Source organism: Drosophila persimilis, unplaced genomic scaffold, assembly GCF_003286085.1.
Source record: "Drosophila persimilis strain 14011-0111.01,24,50 unplaced genomic scaffold, DperRS2 tig00000002-arrow-pilon, whole genome shotgun sequence".
NCBI lineage: Eukaryota > Metazoa > Arthropoda > Insecta > Diptera > Drosophilidae > Drosophila > Drosophila persimilis.
This window is the reverse complement of record NW_020825289.1, coordinates 12,051,393-12,064,398: the sequence shown is the minus strand read 5'-3', so window position 1 is coordinate 12,064,398 and position 13,006 is coordinate 12,051,393. Positions and strand designations below refer to the sequence as shown.

General features: G+C 49.7%; 3 protein-coding genes across 8 annotated transcripts; 2 read left to right on the top strand and 1 right to left on the bottom strand.

The window, feature by feature from the left end:
* LOC6602061 (anillin) lies at positions 1-5,080 on the bottom strand. Of its 2 annotated transcripts, XM_002027131.2 has the most exons (12): positions 4,888-5,080; positions 4,481-4,813; positions 3,851-4,327; positions 3,406-3,769; positions 2,965-3,342; positions 2,738-2,909; positions 2,431-2,563; positions 2,177-2,365; positions 1,900-2,121; positions 1,470-1,839; positions 1,109-1,407; positions 1-1,046 (listed from the first exon to the last, which is right to left on the bottom strand). In XM_002027131.2, exons 1-12 carry the CDS (start codon positions 4,903-4,905, stop codon positions 327-329), a joined length of 3,675 nt encoding a protein of 1,224 aa, XP_002027167.1. In that variant the 5' UTR covers positions 4,906-5,080; the 3' UTR covers positions 1-326. The 2 variants fall into 2 exon arrangements, with proteins under 2 accessions (XP_002027167.1, XP_026841720.1); XM_026985919.1 differs by having other exon boundaries at positions 3,406-4,327.
* A 385-nt stretch (positions 5,081-5,465) lies between these two features.
* Positions 5,466-6,618, top strand: LOC6602062. The gene is made up of 4 exons (XM_002027132.2): positions 5,466-5,470; positions 5,525-5,633; positions 5,692-5,959; positions 6,018-6,618. Exons 2-4 carry the CDS (start codon positions 5,539-5,541, stop codon positions 6,480-6,482), a joined length of 828 nt encoding a protein of 275 aa, XP_002027168.1. The 5' UTR covers positions 5,466-5,470; positions 5,525-5,538; the 3' UTR covers positions 6,483-6,618.
* Positions 6,619-6,779: 161 nt separating this feature from the next.
* On the top strand, positions 6,780-12,982 carry LOC6602063. Of its 5 annotated transcripts, XM_026984974.1 has the most exons (5): positions 7,603-8,420; positions 8,487-9,046; positions 9,200-9,452; positions 10,863-11,141; positions 11,210-12,982. In XM_026984974.1, exons 3-5 carry the CDS (start codon positions 9,401-9,403, stop codon positions 12,856-12,858), a joined length of 1,980 nt encoding a protein of 659 aa, XP_026840775.1. In that variant the 5' UTR covers positions 7,603-8,420; positions 8,487-9,046; positions 9,200-9,400; the 3' UTR covers positions 12,859-12,982. The 5 variants fall into 5 exon arrangements, with proteins under 5 accessions (XP_026840778.1, XP_026840775.1, XP_026840777.1 ...); XM_026984977.1 differs by lacking the exons at positions 7,603-8,420; positions 8,487-9,046 and adding an exon at positions 6,780-6,880; XM_026984976.1 differs by lacking the exon at positions 8,487-9,046 and having other exon boundaries at positions 7,603-7,702.
* The last annotated feature ends 24 nt before the right edge of the window (positions 12,983-13,006 follow it).

Below are 13,006 nucleotides of genomic sequence, written 5' to 3'. Positions count from 1 at the left end.
TGGGATTTACATATATATTTTGAGACACATCCTAAAGGCAATATACATAAGTTCAACATGATCTAGTCGTACATATAAAAGGTATTTAAACAATACGTTATACATATCTAACTCGAACACAAACATGTGCCAGTAGAATACGAAGAATTTTTAAATACTGAACAAAGAAACGACAAAAACAAAAAAAGCCAAACGCAATGCAAATTAGAACATTAAAAAACTTAAAAAGAGAAAACTTTAAAGAGCCCCCTGTCAGGATCTGGGGTCAGGGGTCATGGGTCACGGGTGACAGCAATTGCAAAAATGTTAGCGGTTAGTTAGTCCCATCAGTGGGTGGGTCCCCAGGCCCGCAGCAGAGTCAGGGCCTTGTTGAAGTAAGCGGACCACTCTTCACGCTCCTCCTTGGTATCGGCGGAGAGGAGGTGGCGGACTGTGGTGGTGCGTCCGTTGGGCACTATTATCAGCGACTCTTGATCCGTGTCCTTGGCCGGGCGCTCGCACTCGAGCAGCATGGTGTTGAGGCGGGCGCAGATGTCGCGCGGCGCGGTGGTGACTTTCTGTGAGCTGCACGCATTCAAATCGATGCTGCCCATGGGAGTCTTCTTCTTCTCATCGTCCGGGTACTTCCAGAAGTTGAGTACAGAGCCATTGAGATAGCACCAGCGACGATGCCAGGCACCAAAACCGGATATGTCCTCGAACATGGTGAGGAATCCCTTGTACTCCACGCTCACGGACAGCTCACAGTTGACCTTCATGTGGACGACGCCCTCCAGAGGGCTGACGCCTAGCACTTGGGTTAGCGTCCAGCTGGTGCGCTGTATCTCTCGCAGCGAGAAAATGGCGAACCCGTATTGCACCAATTGAGGCGTTCGCACTACATGCGGGCCGGCCGGACTCTGCACTGGTGGCATGACTAAGCGATTCTCGCCTCCCTTTTTCTTTGGCGTCTTTACGCCGCCCTTCTTGTTCAGGTTTATGTGGTACTTAAGGTCGTGTGGCAACTGATCCCGTTGGGCCAGCATTCCATAGATTTCAAGCGTGATCTGCAAAGGAAAACCATCAATTAAAGGCGCTCGATCCCCAAAAAAAGATGCTTTAAACTAACCCGAAAGTCTGCATAGACATTGTTCAGCTGGAGAACATCGGGAAACTTAACGGACACCAGTCCGGGCATGGTCGGCACAGTCTTGGTGGCCAGCACGTGTTCGTTGTACTTGAGAAGACAAACGAGATGATGGCCATTGATGCTGCCCGAGGCCATTTTGCGCAAATATTCATGCCGCAACGGAATGGTAATGTCCTTAACAGTCAACAGGCCCTTTTCTTTTGGTCCACCCACCGGTCGGACGCTGTTTTCCACACGCAGACGCTGTACCTCATCCAAACAGGACTGTCGACGATGAGCTGTAAGAATGTCGGAATTTAGTTACGGATATAAATGTGAAAAACGTTTACGCGGAACTCACTTGCCAGCAACAGATACCGCTCTCCCTCTACGGACTCTGTAGAGCCGGAGAACTCCACGGTAGCTGCGCACAGATTCAAGGCCTGACTGGCCTGGCCAATAACTTGCTGCTGCTTGCACACCTCGCTCAGTAACTTCTTGATCTTGTCCTGCGCCTGGGTGGCATCATTGGAGTCGCGCGCATTCTGCAGCTCCTCGTCATCATCATCGGTGTGGTCATCCTTGCTAGCTCCGGCACCGGCCTCCGCCATCTCGCCATGCTGTGGTGAGTCGTATTCCAGCTTGTGCTTGGCGTGGCAGTCGCCAGCCAAAGCCGATCGCATCACCTGCTGTTCGCGACATATCTTGCGCACCGGTGTAGAGCTTGAGCTCTGTAAAAGAGTGAAATATTAGCGACACGCTGAAGCGGAGGGTAGGGGTAGGTAACGCACATTTGCACTCTGCTGGCGGCGATAGAAGCTCACTGTGTGGACGAGGGTGACCAGATTGTCGTTGTCCTGGTTTACGCTCAGCTCCGACCTGACCGGTTGGGCCCCGCTCAGAAGCGGCGTCTGCACGTCCATGATCTCCTGATGCTCGTCAACAGGCAGGCAACTCGTTGAAGTCGGGTTTTTTCGGAAGGAGAAGCTATTTGAGGCAGTCGTACCCTTGCTCTGTAAAAACGGATTATAAGTAGATGGAACAAAAGAGGAAACAGAGAAAACTTACGCCCAGCGATAGGTGGCTGGAGTTGTGCTCGTCCGCGCCATCGCTGTCATCATCCTGAGTGCTGCCACAGTCTTCGACCAAAGCCTCATCCAGATAGTCGTCAATGCCCGCCGATACCTGCGACGAATTAACCGAACTGTCCTGACCCTCGTGGTTGTAGTAGAAATCCTGATCTGCATAGCGCACAGTCTGCAAAGAACAATTAGATTAGTTGCGACCTCCCTCTCATCCCAGAGTTTTCTACCTGAACTCACCTTCTTGCCTTGCTGCTGTATCTCCGCCTCATTGCGCTGCACTGCGTTCATAATCTCGCGACCAAGGCTGCCATTGCACATGCCGGTGCTGCTGTCCTCAGTCTGCGACTGGTCCTCCGACTCATCCATGCAACTGCACGAATCAAAGATAAACGGTTAGTTAAGCAAGATTTTTATTGTTGGCCTTGTCTAGGGGGAATTAAAGCTATGTGAGGGCTAGTGCTATATCAGTCGATCAGTCTGAAGGTAAGATGGTTATTCAATGCAGAGAAAGAAAAGCAAGCAGGAGTAGCATTTGTCAGCGCACCTTTCAGTTTCGTCTTGCTCCTGTTGGTCGCTGTCGTCGGTGGCTGTGGCTGTTACCGTCGCACAGCAGTTTTCTCCACTCGAGTCGAGGTCAGATAGGGCGGGATAGAGGCGCTCTGAATTTGATTTGCGAGCGCGTTTTGACTCCTCGTCGATAATTGGCGCATCCCCAGCTGAAATTACAATAGTGTCAGCTACAATGTTCATGTACCATTAATCGGTGCTTACGTGAGCGCCTCTTGCTGCTGGCAATGGCAGGTGAGAGCCCAGACATGGGCGGCGGTGGCGGCGGCGGCATGGGCCGTACCGCCTTGTATACTGTCACCGGTACTGATGCGGGCGCTGGCGCTGGAGTCGCTCTTGCCGCTGGCTGTGGAACAAAGAGTTCCTTCTGTTTGTTGAAGCGATTTGCGATGATTTGCATGTCTTCCTGACGCTGGCGATCAATATCCTTAATGCGGCTCTCCGCACTGGACTGGGCATTGGCCACAAGGGCAGCCACCTTATCGCGCAACTTATTCTCTGGCTTGGGCTTGTGAGCCGCCCCAGCGCTCACAGTAGAGGAGACAGCAGCCGCTGTGACAGGATGCACAGCAGCAACATGGGCTATGGGATCAGGAAAAGCAGCAATGGGAGTTAGGCTTAATATACCACCGAAGACGCACTCACCTTTCGACTCCTCTTGTCTGATCTGACTAATGCTGGCTGCAGATGCTATTGGAGCCTTCGGCAGTATGGCAGTATTATTGTTGCCGGTCTCGAAAAGCTTCATACGCTCCTTAAGTGACAGCTCGCACGGATCCTTTTGGAAGCGGTGTCCTCCTTGCATCTGCCCTCCAGCGCCCGCTTTGTTTTCAAAGATGGCTGCTCGCCCGGATACTAAGCCAGACTTGATGCTTGTACCAGATACAGAAGCTATTTTCGTGGATACCGCCGCGGTGGGCCCAAAAGTCCTGGCCACCTTGCTGACCGCCGTCGACTTTCCCGGAACTGGCGGCTTGGCAGTGTCAGTTGCAGTGGGTGCCGCCTCTCCCTGTTTGGCATAATCATATGTATGTTTAATGGTGGACGAATCACGGCGTTGAAAACCTTGGGCCTCCAATGAGCTCAGTACCTTGGGATCCCATTTCAATTGCTTTGTTTTCCCGCCTTCGTCGCCCTCGTCTCGCTTAGGCGGTTGCGGGGCAGGTCCTTTCTCTCCCCGCCGGCTGGGCAACTCAGGTTTGGGTGGAGGTATTGCCACTGCTTCAATTGGTCTGTGCACATCGTGATGCGCTGTGTCGTCTTCCCACTGGTTAATGGTGTCGGCCAGTGCAGCCAGCTTGCCTAATCGCTGTTTGCCCTGACGAGGACACCGTCGACTTGAGTCGTCGTCATCGTCACCTGCATGGAACTGCGCCTCCGTACGATGGATGGGAGAGGACAGGTCGGCAGTATTGGAGTACAAGTCACCCATTCGCTTCAATTGACTCCTCGAGGTGTCCCGCAATCTTGCCAGCGGCTGATTGATCGCCTGGACGGGATTATCCACAGCATCGCCAGGCGTCTCCTCGTCATCTGTCACCTCTTGCTCTTGAATTTCAACTTGCACCTAGTGGAAAGTACATACATATGTGTGAAACAGCGAAGCACAATGAGGAAACTCAATGACAAAGGACACCACCAAAACAAATAGCACCGAGACAAAGACTAGGGCACGGGAGTGAACACGGGGAAATGAGGACTGAGTAGAGGAAAAACTTACCCCAATTGCCTTGGCTGATGTTATGTTTATCTCGATGCCCATTTCCATGTTTTCTTTGTTGATGGCCGCATAGTGACGCAGCGGCTTGGTCGGCGATGCCTCCAACATTGCCTTGTCCAGGGTCACAACTTTGCCGCCGCCGCCGCCGCTGCTGCTACTGCTGCTGCTGATACTGTGACCTGCTGGCGAGTGACTCCTGTTGGGCATGGGCTTCGTGGGTTCCAAATTTTGAGCCACCGAAGATGATGCTACGCTGCACTCGGTTAAAGGAAATTTGCTGGCGTTGCTGATGCCGAGCGCGCGACTGCGCTGTTCCGCCTTTTCAAGCATGTGCTAGAAAATTGCAACACAAATGCAAATGCAGTTAGACAAAGGGCTTCACTGTGTGCGGGGCCAAAACGTTGTACCTGAGTGAAGGGGTCCATTTTTGTTGCTGCCGATGCTGATGCCGCTGCAAATGATGCTATGAATGCGAATATTTATTGCGCGCACTTCAAATATTGTTTTTTCAACTGGCACTACACAATTTTTTTGCTGTCTGCGTCGCTTTGTTTTTTTTTTTTTCTTTTTTTCTGACTCTGTACCGCCCGTTGTTGTTCGAAATTATGCGCGTCGCTTTTTTTTCGGCGGTAGGAAATATACGGTCCGACCCTCAGAAATATACCATAATATGCGGTCTCATTTGAAAAATATACCGCATATATACTGACGAATTCAAGTTCTAGTTTACATATTCCTCGTTTTTGATATTCCGTGGAATATTACTAGCTATATAGAATACTTAGCCATGCCCAGACAGCTTAATACGATTGATGAATCAATTTTCTACTTGATTGGCTTAATTTAAATAATTGCTTTTATTAGATTTCTATATAACGTTGAAAATGAAATTTAATAGATTGATGAAATTGACAAAATATACCATTATATACCGATATACCGTAAAAATACCGAGAAGTATTAAAAATACAGTAAACGGTCGCACTGCAGGTTTGTTTTTAGCGTGCAATTTTGTATTTATTTAAAAACATGTTATTCTTGTAGGAAACTATTGGAACATGGCCGAGCAAAAGACAGTAGACTTTGTGTGGAACTGCGCACACAAACTGGAAGCACAATCGCACGTCGAACGGCTGCTAAAGTCCCATTACATGTAAGTGGCATATGCAGATATCCTTTGGGACCCAAAATCCAATCTTCATCTTTTGCAGTACAACCTGTCGAAAATTCGCCAGACACAACGTGCAACTCCCCGAAGACAGCTTCGGAGCGGCACGGATATGCGCCCGCTGTGGAAACCAGTGGACCGATGGCAACTACCAGCTCCACCTGCAGCCCCAGCGCCTGGCGGACACTGCCAAAAGAAAAAGACTCGTCGCAAAGCTGGAAATGGCCAAGGCGAGTCAACAGAAAGGCTTGCTGAGCACTGGGGCAAGGAACAGGGCCAAGTGGCTGAGGAAGCACATGGCCAGCAACATTGTGAGTGGCAGAAACTTCGATTTTATAGAACTCTCTCTAAAACTAAATGCATTTTCAGGTTGTGGACTGCGCCGTTTGTCAGCACAAGACAATGCTGTCACTGGAAAAGCGGAAGGGGAGAAAACGGGATAAAGCCAACGATGAAACAATAGCAAGCACAACGCCGACGTCACTTGAGGAGACTGCAGCGACAAACCAACAAAAAGGAAACAATAAGAGGGTCTTGAATAAAGATATTAAAGCAGGCCCGAAGATTCCACAGCAGGAAAAGGCAAAGGCACCCACAACTCCAGCACGCCTCACGAAATCTACCCATCCTGCCGCTGCCAAACACAAAACTCCGAAGCAGAAGAACAAAACGAAAGCAGCGCAGTCGGCACCATTCTCTGGCAATGGGACGAAGACGCAATCAAAGACGCAGAAACAAAACGCGCTGCTGCAGCTGGCTGCTCAGCTGAAGTCGCACGCGTTTAAAGACGCGAGCAAGTCGCAGCAGAACCGCCTGCAAGCGTTCCTCAAGTAGCGTGCCAAGCAAAAGCGAAAAGCGCTTGCCAATGGACTTAAGTACACAAGATTGTTGTTTAGTTGAATGAAAATACTTGTTATTGCACATAATTAAGCATTAGCACAATACTAAACCCATTGGGGCATGAATCAGAGTCGAGTCTTTGTGGTGCTGAACGGGCAGAGATCGAATCGATGGTTGCCACAGCCGGCCCCATTATTGAACCAGAGCGAGAGAGCGAGCGACTTGCTGGCTGGCCACTTGATAAAAATAAGCCGATGTTGGAACCTGTTATCCAGGCCGGCCTGGGTCGAGTCACGCAACTGCAATGGAGTTATCATTGCTGCAGTTGGAGCAACATTGCTGCTGTTGCTGCTGCCACTCCCGTCCAGACGTCCACACTCAAGGTTGCCAAGGTATTGCGCAGCGAACAGGGCCAGCATATTTAATTTATTTCTCGGAGGGCAACATTTAATTAAAATTGAGTTGTTTGCTATAGCCATGTCTCCTCGTCCACGTCCTTCATGGTGCTTCCAAAAAAGGCGACAGACGCGGCTCCGCCACAAATCTTTATCTGCCGCCGAATGCACAAAAAGCACACGCACAGACAGCCGCAGATTGGCTTCCCTGCTTCTCTAAAGGCTCTCGGATTTCTTGGTCGCAGAAGAAGCAGCAGCAGCTGCGGCAACAACATCTGCCTGCTACCGCTTTCTTGTTGGCTGCGCACATTAGAAGATTTCTGGTTATTTATGTTGGTTTTGGCATGGAGGAGCCTGTTTTTTGCTCGCACCGTTTTGGTCATGATGGGCACTAAAATATTATATCAAAGGCGAGCTCTGCAAAACAGATATTTTGGGTAGGGTAGGTAGTGGTTGGCGTGGCACTAGGACTGGCCTAAACTAAGCTTTTGCCTCTACTAACGTGCCGGCCGGCTTTCCAAATGTGTCTCCAGCGTTTCCCCAAAAACGAAACGAAACGTAATAAAATGATTTGCGAAAACACACACACTCTCTCTCACAGACAGACCCGATTGGGCTCCACGACGCTCGGGCACTCGGCTCCTCTGCTTCTGCTCCCACTGCAAACAGACAACAGCCCAGTGGAGCGGCGGCCGTCAGTTGATTCTCGCGCACCGAACAAGCCGCGCTTGATTCTCTACTCAGAGCGGGGAAATGGCTGCCGATCGTTCTTAGGCGAGTGCAGAAACAGAAACAGAAACAGAGGACGGAAAAGAAAAGGTGTCAACGTTGTCAGTGCAAACAAGCGCAAAGTGTAATCGTGTGCTTAAAAGTCCAAAAGAACTGAAAACCGGATGCAAAACTAAATTCTGTGCGTGGATACATTTCGTAATTTGTGGGTCCGGGCTGCAGGAAGGCGACCCGTCAGAGGCCGTCGTTGGAAAATGACCGGAAATGCGCACACATCTATGGAGGCAGAGAGAGAGAGAGAGAGAGAGACGACGACGACGGCGACGAGACCAACTGACACGCCTGCGCACAGGCCATTCCCCGTTTCATGCCGGAAAAGCCTCTACGAAAACATATTTGTCGGAAAGCAATAGCCTAGCCTGACCAATTTCAAAGAAGCTCTGGCCAGAAGAAACAGAAGTTTAGGGTTTCGTTTCACATGTGTGTTCAATCAATAAAAAAATAGAAATGTTATGGCGGCGATAAATTGCGATGCCACCGTACAACAATAACAACTAACGGCAGCCAAGTGCAAATAATATTACAATTTGCGTTTATGGTGGTATTAAAACAAAAAAGTAAAAGCGTGTACCCCCAGCAAGTGCTGGGAGAGATGGTCAACAGCACTTGGCACTCATTTGCATGGCGCTGGCGAAGCTCTTTGTTGCTTTCCGGCGACGACACGCGTCGCCATTCAGATGAGTCACAATCAAAAGGCTTGGCCGGAGAAGGTGGAGGCCCAGGCCAAGGCACAGGCACTGCCCCTTCTGTAAGTGTGTGTCTTTGTGGCACACATGTACATATGTACATATAACTATGTATATTCAATTCTTAGCCACAAAACAGTGGAAACCGCAAGTGACAGCGGAGGTAGAGATAGAGGAAGATATAGAGATTCACTTGGCTACACCCCGAGAAGTTCACAGTGCCATTGGGCGCCCGAAACAGATTTCGTAATAACGTTTAATGACAAATACAGTACACAAGCGAGTGTAGAAATTTTGTATACTCGCAATCCCCTGTACCCAGTACTGTGTAGTATAGTGGGGGAAAAAAAATGAAAAGCATAACGTCATCAGCCGCTGATTTTCCATGAGTTTCCAGCCAAACGAAGCGTGCAACCAAAAAATAAAAAATGACAAAAAGAAAAACACGATCCAAGCGCAATACAAATTGTATTGTGTTTCGACGCGTAGCTGTTAGACGATCGAATCAAGTGGTGCTCCCGAGGCTCACGTAGTATATATAGTTCATCTATTAATATCCCAGCCAGAGCAGACAATGCAGTCAAGGACCACAGCGGGTTGCTCGTCGGCGCCCTGGGGGAGTTTCAACCTCAACGGAGAAGGCGGTGGAGAACATCCAGCTACACCTTCAGTCGGTCTCTGCTAGTGCGTGTGTGTCGTGTGTCTCTCTATCCCTAGTGCTGTAGCTACCATGCACTTCACTACTGGGTTCCGTTCCCCTTTGTGATCCCCATTTCCAACCATTTACCCCGCAATAAACAGTGCATGTGATCTTATAAAATGTGTTATCTACTTTTGACAGCAACCTGTTAATTTCTAAGGCAAAAAGGCAAAACTGTGTGCATTCGATGAACATGACAGCTCCGAGTCCAAAAACAACCGCCAGAGAAGCCACAATAAAACCCGAGCGAGAAATCAAACGATCTACAGAACAAGCATTCAACGCATATTAACGCAAAGCGCTTCAAATTAACACTGAAAAACAAACAGAAAAAAATATAAAATGGATACAATGGCAACTACTAAACGGCCAGAAATGGAACAGTTTTTGTTGGGTAAGTGTAATTATCTTCAACTAAAAACCCGAATATTCAGCACATTACAAAAGCAAACCGAAAAACAAAATTAAAAGCAGTTACTGGCAGATTCATCATTAAAACTATGTTCGTTTTGCATAGTCAAAAATTACATACACAAAATCTTTTATAGAAAACTTCGTGCCTTGAGCCTGCCCGCCTGGGGCGCACACCACAGACAGAGCAGAGCAGAGCAGACGAGATCCGATCCAACTGAAACTTCAACACATAAACATTAATAATAACCCAATGTATTATTGACTCATTCCACGAAGTCGAGTCCACAGCAGCGTTGGATGGGGCCAACTTTAAATACGCTTTTGTTCTGGCTCATGCTCTTGTTTTTTGTGTACACTTTGTCGAAGGCGTTTGGCTCTGTCGTTTTGGACGCTGTTCCATCGAAGCATATGTATATACATATATGTATGTATACAAGTCCGTATACCCGCAAGGTATACCATAAAAAGAGGATAAACGAAGCTCAAAGCGCTTGTTTAAGCCTCCGTCTCTGGGCTATATTTTAACAAGTTTTTGTACTCTGCCACTAGCACTGGGCAAGATGAAGGGCATAGACTAAGAGTTCAGGAGAGAGGAGAAAGGATGAAAGAATAGCCTCTTCACTACTACTAACATCTGTAAATTCCATTTAGTTTTGTTGAAAGAGCATCTCTTGTTCGGTTTTCAAGCATAGCACTCTCTGTTGCTGGTGGCTTATTCACATAAACAGAAGTATTACGATTACAGACTTATTCATAGTTTGCGTGTTCAAATTTTAACAAGATTTCTTGCAAATTTCTTTACTTTTCGGTTTACAGTTAAATAATTTATATATGTTTGTATGTGTGTATGAACCACGAAAAACTTAGCTTAGCAAGGGAGGAGACGGAGAGAAGAACAAAAAAAGAAATAAAAAATAAAAAAACGCCGACGAAGAGTTTACTTTCTTGGTCAGTGAAATTATTTTTAATTGCCGCGGTCAATTCGCAGTTGACTCTTGAGCGAGAGAGCTTATGAGGTCATTCATGTGAAGTCTTGGAGCTGGGGCTGGGGCTGGGGCTGGTACTCGGCTGTTACTGGCACTGATACTGGGCCAGAGCCAGCCCAGAGCAATTAACTGAAGCATTGCCTGTCCGCTTCCTGCTCTGCTCTGAGTCACTGCAAAAGACACTGCTGCCAGCTAATTGCCCTCCGCAGAGGGAATGGAAATGGGATGGCTCTTGCTCAACTGCTCAACTGCGGCTGGCAGGGGGGGGGCAGGCTATTAAGGCCAATGATGCGTTTCGAAATTAATGGCTAATAGGCCGCCACCATATTTAGCAAGAACAGAGCAAGAACCAAACCCAACCGAACATTAGAACTCATGGCGGTGATCTTTTCGTCTCGTTGCAGATGTGCGCGCCCACTTTCGTGCCTCGCTGGAGACATCCGAGTACGAAAACACCTCGAATCTCTTCCACATGACGGCCGCCGAACAGACGGCGGAGCTGCTGGAGCGCTGCGAGCTGCTGCTGGCGGGCTATGCAGACGCAGACGTCCAGGTGCCAGCTCCAAGCATCAAGTCGAATGGGAATGGAATGGGCGACTGTGTCGATAGCAAAGTGGGCGCGGAGACCGGTCCCAGTTGCTATCTGGAGATGTTGTCCTCGCCATCGTCGTCCAAGAACTCGCGTGAGTGAAGAACGAGCCCAGTTATTTGCCTGGAACATCCAGTAATTAGTAATTACCCCTAATTGCAGTGGCCGCATCGCGGGAGTATATCGATCTGAGCAGCAGTGGCTCCTTGGACAGTGACAAGACTTTTCGCTTCTCCGCCAACCCACCAGGAGCAGGTTCAGTTGCTAAGGATGATAAGGAACAGCAGCTGTATGAGACCTGTCAGAGCCAGGGTCAGGGCCAAGACCAGGGCGAGGATGAGGCGCAAAAGGTCATAACCTTCACCCACGAGCTGATCATTGACTGTCCATACGCAGACCTTCCCGCCGGACACCTGTCTCTGCAGAGATCCACCAAATACGGACAGCTTCAGCGGATTGTACCAAAGCGCTTGTTCTTCGATCAGACCAGAAAGTGCTACTGCGGCATCCTCAACGAGTGGATGCTCTGCTATGCGGATGGTCCGACTGCCTGCCGGCCCAGCAGCAGTCTCTACCTGAAAAGCTCCGCCATTGAGATCGAGCACTTTGGCGAGGGGAAACGGCGTGACATTTGCTTCCAGATAACCACCGACGATCCCAACAAGAAGTTCGTTTACCAGGCCAACAACGAGGTCGATGCCAAAGAGTGGATCCACGCCATTGAGGCAGCCATACGTGGCGATGCCACCACCACTGTACACCAGTCCCTGAAGAGCCCGCTTCCACGCAAACTGCCCACACCGCCAGTCACGAAGAGAATAAACTATTCAGCTACGCCCACAACAACGGACTGCATTTACGAAGAGCCTTCGCCCATTTACAACCTTACCGTGGATTTGTCGGGGACGCCACCCAAACTGCCTGAGAAGACTCATAGTCCAAGCGCCCTGGCCAGGCGCTTTGAGTATGACGTGCCAAAGTGTCCGCCGCAGCCGCTGAAGGAGGCGACATCATCCGTCGGGGAGGTGGAAACGATGGTGCTACTTAGTGATGGCGGAACCAAGGCGCAGACACAGCCACAACCACAACCGTCCAGTCTGCACGACAGTCTGGTCATGGACTTCCACGCCAAGGTAAAGACCGTCCACAGTGAGCTGTCTACGCAGCTGTCGCCAGGCGGTCCCAGTCCGGAGCGCCTGAAGAAGGCGGTGAAGAAGAGCTACTCCTGCGCAAGCAACAGCAGCGATTCGGAGCAGCTGTCGCTGTCGCTGACGAGTCCTGCTCAAAGCCCCAACAACAAGGAGCAGAAGAAGCAACGCAAATCTCAGACATCAGCACAGACGAGTCCGCAGAAGATGACGTCCACGCCCGGGAAGGACTGTGATAAGCTGGCGAGGAATTGGTTTCTCAGTCGTCTCAATAAGAGCACAGGACAGAAGACAGCGAGCACGGCCAGCGCTGCGCCCGCCAATACCAAGTGCAAGCAGAGCGAGAAGGAGAATCTGCTGACAGATCCGGATCTCGGGGAGGGCTACGGCTATGATGGGGCACTTCCAGGCGAACGCGACCTGAGTTTGTCGAACAGCAGTCCCTCCTCCCCCAGCCTGAAAGCCGAGGCCAAGAGCAAAGTGAACATGATCATCAATCAGTTCGAGAGCAGCGGCCATCTGTCCACCATGTTCAGCGTGGAGGCGCTGGCGGCGAATGCCCTGGCCTCGCTCACCTCCTTCTGCGACAACGACAGCTGCAGCAACTACGAGCCCATCATGCCACTATCCACACCTCCCAGCAGCTTCCTCAAGAAGGTGTAGACCAAATCCAGGTGCACTCATCGCGATCTTGCTCGTCTCGTCTCTGCGCGCGCTTTAGTCCTTCCCTCCACAGATGAATTGTAGATTTAGTTCTTAAGCTAGTGGAAACCGCTCTCTGGATGTCACATTTTTTTACCGACATACAATT